We start from the raw sequence: 11,786 nt of genomic DNA on the forward strand, positions 1-11,786 counted from the left end.
GCTCCTCTTCACAAATGAACCATGATAACAAATGCAAGGTGCTACACTTCAGAAGGAATAATAATAAAAAAAAAAACAGACTGGAACCAAGCTTTAACTGCAATGATAAAAATAGAAGTAGGGCAAATTCTGGCTTCAGATTCATATCCAATCTGGCCCACTGCCCTTAATCTTTTTAGCACTAGATACGTCTGGACTGTAGTCAGCTGTAAAAAGTCCTGTGGAACATCTTCGTGAAATAAATATGTGAAAATAAAATACATATAATTTTAGGCAACTTTGTTATTTATTAATTCCTTATTTAGATGATTTTTCAAGCAAAAATATATCAAGCACATAAAGAATCCAGGCTACACAATCTCAGTCGGTGAGGCTAGTCCTATTTCTGCTGAAGTCAATGACTGCTTTATCATTAGTTTCAATGGAAGCAGAAACAGACCAAGTGACAGAAAAATAACCTACAAGACAAGGCCTTTTCCCTGCGATTCTTTCTACACAGACTGCTGTCTCTCATGGTGCCTCACTGACTTGAATGCAAAATCAGACCCAAATAACACTTTAATAGTATATGGAACAAAAATGCTTATTTCATAATCATTAACTTTTATATATCTCAGCAATAGTTTATAACCACCATTTAAAAAAAAACAAGCATTAGTTTCCTTCAGACACACAGCTGCAATACCAAACTAACCATTACATTTTATGACCTTGCTAATTTTCCATCAATCAAAAGAGCTATTGATTGCACCATATGGAGGTCTGTGATACAACTCATGACCAAAAAATCATTTAAAAGCACAAAATAAATTTATTTAAAAAGTAATATTATGCCTTACATTAGATGCAACAGCAAGTCTCAGGAAAAGCTTTTTCATTTGAAATAATTTGAGGATATAAAAACAAAAAAGCAGGAGGGGGAGATAAATGCAAAATATTTTTAGAGTGCCTCTTACACGTGTTAAAAATATAGATTATTACATAACAGCTCTGGGATTTTGTTGAGAAAGGCAGCATATAAATTCAATAAATAAATAAGGATCAGCCTTGCAGCTTTTACCTGAGTAAGAGTCCCCTTGATATCAACAAGAGTTCTATACAGCAAAGGATGACAGGATTAGATTGTTTACAGTGAGATAATTTAATAACAGTTAAAATTATTTACTGATACTTATTTCATTCAGATAAGCCCAGAGCACAAAAAGACACTTGGGCTCCAAACTTACAAATACCTACATACTTCTTTTTAAGAAGATGATTAGACCTACTATTCGCCAGCTTGAAGTTCAGCATCTGCACAGATGCTTTCAGGATTGGGGCCTGTGCCAGTAATGTCCACCTTCCGTTTTTTATTCCTGTTGCCTCTGGAGAGTACATAGCTAGGAGTGAGCAAAGGGGATGGTTCCGCTTTGTTCATCTTGGCCAAATCTCTCCAGGGCAGTAAAGTGCAAAGATGTTACCATGGACATAATTCGCCCTGCAACATCTCAATTAACAAACGCTGCTCAGGAAATACTTTTGTACACATGAAAACAAAATGTTTTTATCAATATTTTTCATCAAACAAATTATTCTAGAATTTCACTAAAAAATGAAAACTTGGACCCCAGAAACGTTTCCATTTTCTAATGAAAACCCCCAAAATTTTATTGACTACAAACATTTCTGGCAGAAGTTTCCCTTTTGATAAAAAAAAGTTGCTTCCTTAAAAAAAATGTTTCAAACACAATATTTCAAACCACTTCAATTATTACTAATGCTGCAAAAAAGGAAAAGAACTAAGTTTGACCCCAGGCTGAGTTTGCAGTTAGAAAAACAATGTTTTACTTGTAAGCTGACCATATCTAGAATGGAAATCACTGACTATGAATATGGAAGCATCAACTGCTGTTTTCACAGATAGCTTTTTAAAATAAAACTGCAATGTGTATGATGTTATTGCCTGGTGCAGTTAGATCTACTCAATTTGCATTTATACTGTTAATTTCTTCTCCTTGTGCAAGGACTTTATATGTATTACTACTGAATATCCCTTTGTTGCCTGCAGCTGTCATAGTGCTAATCTTTCCAGGTCATTTAGCAGTTTGATTCTGTCCTTTTGTGTGTTTGCAACTGCTCTACTTATGTCTTTCATATATCTGTTCACAAATAAATTTCCTCTCAAGAAAAACACACAACAAAAAAATCACAAAGCAGCCATGAGGGATGCAGAGATGTACTTGATTTGAGAGGTTGGTTGTAGCTAGTCAGAAAGCCAAGGTCAAATGCATCTTGAACTGGGCTGTAACCAACATCACATATCACCAACTGATACATGATTCATCAGTAAAACACTCCAGGGATCATCTGGAAGTGCTACATAAATAACCCAGGGGTGAACTGGCCACAGATGAAAAAAATACTAGCTTAATACTAGCTGGAGAACAGTAAGACCTGAGGACACACTGGTTGTGGCAAATATGGCCTAAAAGATATATGTATTAACTATACTGCATTTACCTTAATATATTGAGGAAGCACAGATACAGTTTAGAGGCATGCCTTCAGTTAAAGGTCAAATAGAAGAGCTTTTGAATAGTAAAGCCTTTAGAAGAAAGGAAAAGTTTCCATTAAAAGGGTGAATGACACACAACCTAATACTGAGGAAGCCAATATTAGCAGCCAACTTGGGCAAATTAGAGAAACAACATGAAGAGTTTGGAAAATCAAACTCAAGCTACAAATGTTAAAAAAACAGAACAGCAAAAGTGTGTACTAACTGACCCTACGAAATGAAAGATCAGGGCAACTAAAATCATGGTAGGTTTCAGACTGCCACAGCTTCCAAACTGAATATCCTGTCTAGCCTACAAAAAAAAAAGACCATGTCAGGGGGCCTGCTTAGTACATAATCTGATCTTGTAACATATATGGCACCTAATATTTTTAACTATATTTCAACCTGCTAAAGGCTGTGCTGGATACATGATTCAGGAATACAGGAAGCTGTCACCTAACTCAAGGCTGTGTTCAGTTTTGGGCACCCCACTACAGAAAGGATGTGGACAAACTGGAGCAAGTCCAGTGGGGGACAACACAAATGGTGAGGGGGCTGGAGGACATGATTTAGGAGGAAAATGGTGAGGGAGCTGAGGGAACTGGCCTTATTTAGTCTAGAGAAGAGAAGACAGGGGATTTACTAGCAGCCTTCAACTACCTGAAGGAGGATTTGAAGGAGGATAGAGCTAAACTGTTCTCAGTGGTGGCAGATGACAGGACAAGGAGCAATGGTCTCAAGTTGCAGCAAGCGAAGTTTAGGTTAGATATTAGGAAGAATTTTCTCACTAGGAGGGTAGTAAAACACTGGAACAGGTTACTCAGAGAGGTGGTGGAAGCTCTATCCTTGGAGGTTTTCAAACTTGGCTAGACAAAGCTTTGGCTGGAATGATCTATTTGGGGATGGTCCTGCTTTGAGCAGGGGGTTGGAGTAGATGACTTCCTGAGGTCCCTTCAAACCCTAACTTTCTATGATTCTAACCAGAGGAAAGTTGGGATACTATTATTTTGTAAATTTATAACAGACCCTTCATTTTTCTATTTATAGGATAGATAGGACATAACAAACCAGTGTTGAATTTATCTTTCTTTGATCATGCGCAAAGAAAACTTCACAACAGCAATAAATGCTTACCTAAAAGGAAGGAAAGAAGGAGAGTCATTTTGTACTTGAGAAATCTCTAACAAAAGGGCTGTGAATAATGTGACCACAGTGCCACTACAAAGAAGAAACAGTTTTAATCAAAAAATTTCCAGAAACGGCAGAAAAAAAATCTTAATCCTTGTAAGTGATGTAGATGATCAGCACACAGGGTCCTTACAGAAATAATTAGAACTTTACAAGAAAATTAAGGAAAATGAAAAAATAAGATCAAATAGCTTTTAGACAAAGTTTAATTACTAGGTTGAATTACTTGTAATCTACATCACATTATATTAAATTACAATTCTTAAAGTGGTTGAGGATTACATAAAGAAACAGTCACTGACAGCAGGTATAGACAAAAAGAAAGATAAGAAACTTTTACCTAGGAGCACTGGAGAAGATTTTAATGTTGACCCTATGACAGAAGTAAGATTTATGATCATCATTAACCCAACAACTAATGTCGTAACCACTGAACACCGTCCAAAATGTCTTCATGCAGATGTTGCAAATACTAATATAAGTTGGTGATGCAATAACAATCCTGGGAATTCATACTGTGTGCTTGAGGCTGTCTTAAGTTCTCATATTGCTGGAATGATACTGGTACCAAGTTCAAAAGATGTTTAGATATCTACATTCTCCACAAAACTTGTAAAACTGACTACATATCAAATCAATTCATCTGCAAGGGTTATTTCAATACAGAGTACTGTGTCATAACCTCGAAATGGTTAAGAAAGAGAAGCATGTGATCTGTGTGCCCCTTATGAATCAGAGAGAAGGGCTCTCTGCAAGTCTTAAATACACTGATGTGGAAGGCAGCCCTGAAGGCAGAGTGCTCAAGAGGCTAATAGATCTATACTCGGGAGAAGTCATTGGACAGGAGCCCTTGCATAGGTTGCCCCTTGTAAAAAAGGGGACAGAGGCCATTCCTCAGTCCCCTGAAGAGCGATAGCAGCCTGAAGAGCAAAGATTGATCAGCTCTAAAAAACTTTGCCTCATTTAAAGTATGAGTCTCATGTCCCTAAACCCTGCCATGTTATGCTTGCTTAGTATGTCTTGATGATTTGGGGGTATCTTTCTGTATAACTTATATGGCTATAAGTTATACATGGCTCCCAGGAGGAGGCCCTCCACCCTATCGCTGACAAGGGGTTTTAGGAATTTAACCCAAAATAGCATCTTGATAGATACTAGTCATCTTTCCAAGATATACTGCAGCTGTTCCTGTACATCCTTTCCTTTGAATGTTAATAAGTTATTCCTCCTTCCATGGCTTTACAGCCCCTAAACTTGCCACTTTTTTTAACATCCTCTATTGCGGATTTTTTTTCTGAACTATTGAATTTATGGCCTAATCTTGAAAAAAAAAAAATCACACTTCAATAAAATACATGTACAAATATGAAAAAAAGAAAACAATGCAGGGCCTACTCATTATGGATATAAGTAAAAGGGCAGATGTGTTGATTCAGTGTTTAGGTAAGACTAGAAATAACCTTCAAATTTAAAGAAAGAGGACTATGAAAGGAGGATTAGGCTGTAGAAAAGAATGAGATGATATGGAAATGCAGGAACAAAATGCAGTAACCAAGTTTTTCACATGAAGAAACAGTGTAGCTCCTCACAGCCTAAAACACTTCAAGACAAATGGCATTTATATTTATTTCTGTGCTACTACCCTACCCACACTGCTTGCCCCCTCTGCAAGAAGGTGAGCCCCGTAATAAAAATAATTAGTTTTTTAAACAGGGTGCTACTCAGTTAACAAAAGTTATGGAGAGCTGCCTTGAGTCTGAGAAGGGGTGCCTTGAGTCTGAACTTCCCCAAATAGGAGGACCTCACCTTAAAATGAGAAAGCAACTGGTTTTATATCCACTACAGCCCTTGGTCAATGCACTAATGTTTTTGTAACGTGAAGCTGGACTGAAATCACCCAGTTTGTGGCAATATGTTTTAGTTACTAGTGCCATGGGAAATCTGAAATGGTGAATTTGAGGTGAATGGCTTTCTATCTAATTTCCAGGCACCTGAGACATCAAGACCAACTGAAATACAGAACATTTAATTTAATTTCTAACTAGATATGGCCTACATACCTGAAGCAGTAAGATACTTAAATGTCTTAAATATCTATGGCAGAAAAAAAGTCAGAAGTTTTAAGACAATAGTCTCTAGTGTACCTCTCTGCTGTATTAATAGACACTAGTATATTCTAGCTGAGTTCAGTCCTCAAACTACTGGTTTAAAAGAAGCATAATACATTACTCCTAAAGGTTTGAATTATTATACTAAGCCTACACTTTCTTATTGGGAAATACTTACACAAATGTGGAAAAAACTGTGTAACCAAGAACCATATGAATTGTACTGAAAGGATACAATAATTCCCACTACTGCTAACAAGAGCTGTGGTCATGGAAAAAACTATATGCCACGTTATGAATAAAATAATTTCGTTAGTATCTTTAATAACTTGGAATCTATTTTATCAAAAACCTGAACTGGAATCAGTACACTGAAAATATAAACAGTGGAGCAAAACAAGCCTTAGGTGGAGTTTTATCCTTTTACAATAAGACAGGATGAAGAGCACTTCTGGCAGCACTCAGGGTGCTTATACATGAGCAGGGAGGCTGCTCCGACATGCTGTAATTACAGCGCATCGGAGCAGAATCAATTAATCGAGTAATTACTGCACTCCAGCAGCCTCCCATTTCTCGTGTATCAGTGTCCCCATGCTTAAAAATGGCAGCAGGGCACTTTAACTAAAGCTTGTTGAATGAGTGCCCCCACTGCCATTTTTAAGCGCAGAGACACTGATGCACAAGATGCTCCAGTCACTTTAATTAGACCATCTCTCAGAGCTACTCTAATTAAAGTACCCCTCCAGCATGTGTATAAATGCCCTAAACGTCTATAGATCTAAGGTAGAGTCCATTTTATCGTATGGAGCAGAACTTTGGGGTGCTGACCTATGGTTCTCATAAAAAACAGAAAAGATTTCTAATTACTTTCTAGGGCAGCTTCTATCTCTACCTAATTCAAGGATGGGAGGGGAGGTGGAGCGAAGGCTCATGAGCTTTGAAGCCTGACTGATAGTGTGAGCACCTGAGCTCAGTTAAGAACTCTAAACAACTGAACGAAAATACTTACCAGATCCCCTAGAAGTGCATTCTAGAAGCAAAATTGGACACCACCAGTCAAAGCATTCCTTGAAAATTTCTTGGGGAAAGAAAATCAAAGCTGGGGGTCTTTTCATTTCTCATTTAGGATATATGTGCTTTTATATGAGATTCAGAGGTGAGATAATGATCTGCTTGTAGCTTAACATAACGTTTTCTTCAGCAAGAAGCCATCATTTGTTTGCCACTGTAAGTTGTTAAACTTATTTTTTAAAACAAAACCCATGTATATTCAGGAATATACAAATTGGGAATTAAACTAGAATTGTTTAACCCTTTGACTACAATTTGCCAAAAATGATGTTTATCATTATTTTTTCTTGCAGCTACCAATTCCCCCCATAGCCTCATTTGATATTATTTTTTCTTTCTGTCTATTTAATGTTTATAGTCTATTTCAATCTTCTTGATCTGCTGGAAGTTGTCACAGTCATCTGTAGACTTGTATCTCTCCAAGGCTTCAATTAAATAATCTTTAATTCAATGCCCCTGTTCATCAAGAGTACTTCAACATTTCTCTTTACAGTACATTTTAATTGGTACATACCAAAAGTATCATTGGTCTCTTCCATGTTGTTAATCCTATGATTCCTGACAAGATCACCTGCAATAGCAAACAAAAAATAAAACAAAGCAAAAACTGTTATGAAAGACTGAATTACTATGTTGGCAGATCTGCAACAGCTCATGACCCATCACTGCTACATGAAAAATACTTTGGCACAATTAGAAGATGTCTCTTGTTTAAGAGAATGAGCTTTTTTCCCCTTGTACATAGGTATACATAGGAGCATACCCAAGGAATTGAGTGGAAATATACTGATGTAAAATTGTAAAAATATGTGGGAAATCAGCATGAATGCTGGTAAGATGCTGAACTTGTGTTTGTAATTTTAATAACAGAACCAGGATGCTTCCACCCATTGCACTTTTATTTTTTGGCCCTCTAGAAATAAAAAAAATAGAGAAAATAGAGAAAATAAAAGTTAGTTTGTGTCAGTAAACTTAAAGCAAACATTTATACTAACTTGGACTTCAGTTCAGCAAAGCACTTAAGCACATGTAAAACTTTAGACCTATGAGTAATTTGAAAGGGCCTGCTCAACAGTTAGAGGTAGAGATGAACTCATGTGCACTGCTGGCTGAGAGCCACAGTACAGGAAAACCTTTCTAGTATGTCACATTATTTTACTCTATTGTTTTGGAGTGACACAAGTTTTGCTTTCAAGACTTTGAGGTGCAGTTTCCCAGAAACCCCTGCACCTATCTCCTTGAAATCTGGCAAGCTTCATGCCTTCAGAAGGGGCTTTCAAAAGGTCGAAACAGAAGCTGAAATGAAATGGTGCCATTTCGCACAGCCCTAACTGATATGAGCAGTCTTGTTGCAAAAACAGATATATAATTTGGGAGTTCCTAACAAAGTATTTTTAACTGAGTGCAAAATAATCATGTGGTGTTATAATACAGCACAGCACAGTGATATCACTGATGTCAATTTGCCTTAGTAAGGATTCCAAGGCTGGTTTCATGAATGTTTACCACACCTTTGAGATATGTGAATTTAAAGGCCTTATTCAAAATTTTCCTATGCCAAGCTTTAATAAACCACCATGGTAAGGCTATTATCACAGATCAAACAACACCATACCCTATGTTCAATATCTTAGCAGTTTTTAAAAATAATTACCCTTGAACTAAAATTTCTCATGCCTACCATTGCACCTGAAATTAATATTGTGAAAAGTTTCATAGCTGAATGGAATACTGCCTTGGAATTATAAGAATATGAAAAAAAAAAGACATTTTCCGGTTGAGAACCAGATCAGATATTTATTTTGTACTCAGGTAATCCAAAAACTAATCCAAGATAAAACCGCAAATTTCATATGCATGCAGTCCTGAAAGAGGACCAACATTTAATCATATTTGAAATAATTCTGATTTTAAAATACAGTGATAGAGGTTTACATATTTAAAGTAATATATTAGCTTGAGCATGAACAATTGCATTTATTCCCTTACTTCAGACAGAGAGGATTTGTACGTGTAAATCTGTGTTTGAACAGACTACATTTGAAGATACCTTCATAGGGATTTTACAACTAAAAATATCTCAGTTCCCTTACACATACGATTTCAGTATGGCTGCTTATTATTTCATCAAACAAACTATATGTTGTAGACTTTAGCCATACAAATTGCTAAACAATCCAGCAGGTGTTGAGTCTGCTCAACTCCCATCAATTTCTACTAATATTTGGTACCACGATATGTATTGCTACATATATTATCCATACCAAAGAGATCTGTTTAAACAAAAATCAATAATAGGTTGATTCACTCAGTGTTTTTATTAAAATCCTATTTTTCCCCTCTATTCTGCTAGAAATATCACTATTTGCTCAGTCTTAGTGAAGTAACAGTACTGAAATTCAAATGAGTGCTGCAATTCCATATATACATCTACTATTATAAGGAAAAGTATTGTTTCTTTCATTCTGACTATATAGAGTAAAAATATATTTTAATCTTACATACAAATGTTGATTTAAACTATATTTGTTCTTTTGTAATAATCTACTTGTTTGGGTTTGTGGCATTACAGTAGCAAACCACTAACTAGTGTAATGAGACGTTAAGTAACAGTATAAACTTCAAAATGATTATTACTACTCATTATTTTTGCAAGACAAATGGTACACCAGATGCTTTACAGAACATACAAAAATATTATATAAAGGGTTCACTTTGTTATAAAAGCAATCACAGTCTATTTATGTGACACTTAGCACGTATATAGCAATGGAGGATTTCAAAGTGCTTCACAAACACTAATGAAACCTTTGTTAAAACACCTCTGCAGTGAGGAATTGTTATTATATCTATTTTACCAAAAGGGAAACAGGCACACAGAGGGGTTAAGTGGTTTATCAAAGGTCACAGGCAAAGCAGTAGCACTGCTGGACCACAGCCCTGACTCCCCTGGCCACCCACTTTAAACAAGTAGGCACCAATCTTGCAAGGAATGGGAAGATCCCCACAGCCTCGATTGTACTGGACTGCGAAGAGTGGTTTAAAAAAGGACTAAAGATTCACAAATTCACACAGATTCACAGAATCTTAGGGCTGGAAGGGACTTCATGAGATCATTAGGTCCAGCCCCTGTCTTCACTTCATCCACACAGAGCCAAAATGCTCTGACTTTTTTGGGTGGAATAAACTTCATATTTAACACATATTAAGCAGACTGTTATGGACAGATGAATCACTTGAATGTATTCTCTCATTCAATAAAAATATATTATTTCTATATTTTTTATACTTATTTTTTTTAAAGTTAGAGGTGTTAATGGTTCCTAAATCCAGTTCTGCAAACTTAGGAAATGCCAGAATTAAGGTTGTTTCTGCCCTCTTTGGCCTGTGCATACAGATATATTTGTCTCTCATTACCTGGCTTAGCTTTTGTGACCTCTTTGTTCCTGTGGGGTCTTTGCTTGTATGCCTCTCCCAGCACCCCTTCCCCCTCCTGCTTTCCTATGTTTTGTATTCTAATCACGCATTCTGCTTTATAAGGACCTAAGAATTGCCATTTACTGGGTCACAGCATAAGACCATCTTGCCCAGCTTCCTGTGTCACACAGGGGCAAAGAGTAGATGCTGAAAGGAAGAGTGAACAGGGTATGAATTGGTTTTTTTCCACTGTTGCTCTCTCAATTGCAGCCTCCAGCACTTAAGGTCTAAGAAGTTCTGATTCAGAGGTTGTATCCCAAACTCCTGTGTCAACAGCTACTGATGCCTCTTTCCTCCAAGAATCTGTCCAGTCCCTTTTGAATTGACTAAACTGTCAGCTTCCACCGCATCTGGTGGCAATGTGTGCCATACACTTTAATGATGCGTTGTATGAAAAACAGCTTCCTTTTTTTGCTCTCAACTTCCTACCTCCTCGTTCCATCTTGTGACCCCTAGTTTTCGTCTGGTGAGAGAGAGAGTTATAAATCCCTATTAGTTTTCTCTTCACCATTGTGTGTTTGATAAAACCTTATCACAGAAACCCATCATGCTCTGCTCCATGTTGTCCTTTTTCAGCCTCTGAATGAAGTGCACTTGGATTCACAGAATCAGAAGAGAAGCAGGGCTGTGAGGGAGCTCCAGAGGTCAGCTCACTCAACTCCCTGCCTGAGGCAGGATTATCCCTCTCCAAACCATCCCTTAAACATCCATCATCAAAACTCTATACACAATTGCCAACAACCCTGATGCAATGCAGCCCTACCACCCTCACCTGCCACAGGTAAAGCAGGGACAGCCAGCGTCCTGCTGTCCCCATACCTTCAAGAGATCCTAACCCTGCCTGTGCTACAGAGGAAGTTTGTACCAAGCTGGCTATAGGGGGCAGTTCCTTCCTGGCCCCAAATCTGGCCATTGGTGGGACCCTGAGTAGAGCCCTCTAGCCAGGAAACACCAGCTTTAAGCCAATGCCAAGAGCACTGGCACATCCCAGTGGCTGCACCTGGCACCCAGGGGGCTCTGAGGGTTCAGAAGTGCTTGTGCCCTCTCTCTGGGCATAGAGCTGTGGCAGGTAGTTGGTGTATGAGAGTGCACAGCCACACAGCCTTCTCAAGACCCACACAGACAAACACAAACAACCCAACACACCCCAGCCCCCCACAACTGCACACACATACCCCAAGTCCCCACACACACACCCCAGTCCCACACACACACCCCAGTCCCACATAGACATTCCCCCACCCACCCACACCCCCCTGAACACCCACATACACACACCCCCACCCCAGACCCATACACACACACCCACCCCAGACCCATACACACACACATCCACCCCTGCCCCTCACATATACACTCCCCAGCCTCCCCACGCATACACACACATCCTATTCTTATCCGCCCAC

General features: G+C 38.1%; 1 protein-coding gene across 2 annotated transcripts in view; it reads right to left on the reverse strand.

The window, feature by feature from the left end:
- Window positions 1-7,495, reverse strand: part of FAM189A2 (family with sequence similarity 189 member A2) — a 68,973-nt gene extending 61,478 nt beyond the window's left edge. The window contains exons 1-2 of one of the 2 annotated variants that reach the window (XM_019517480.1): window positions 1,241-1,902; window positions 1,061-1,094 (exon numbers count right to left, since the gene is read on the reverse strand). In XM_019517480.1, coding sequence (XP_019373025.1) covers window positions 1,061-1,094; window positions 1,241-1,377 — 171 coding nt within the window. In that variant the 5' untranslated portion in view covers window positions 1,378-1,902. Of the gene's footprint in view, window positions 1-1,060; window positions 1,095-1,240; window positions 1,903-7,417 lie in introns of those variants that run through there. The other variant, XM_019517478.1, reaches the window with a different exon arrangement.
- Between the last annotated feature and the right edge of the window lie 4,291 nt (window positions 7,496-11,786).

This window comes from Gavialis gangeticus, unplaced genomic scaffold, assembly GCF_001723915.1.
Source record: "Gavialis gangeticus isolate Ggan-Ray unplaced genomic scaffold, GavGan_comp1, whole genome shotgun sequence".
Lineage (NCBI taxonomy): Eukaryota > Metazoa > Chordata > Crocodylia > Gavialidae > Gavialis > Gavialis gangeticus.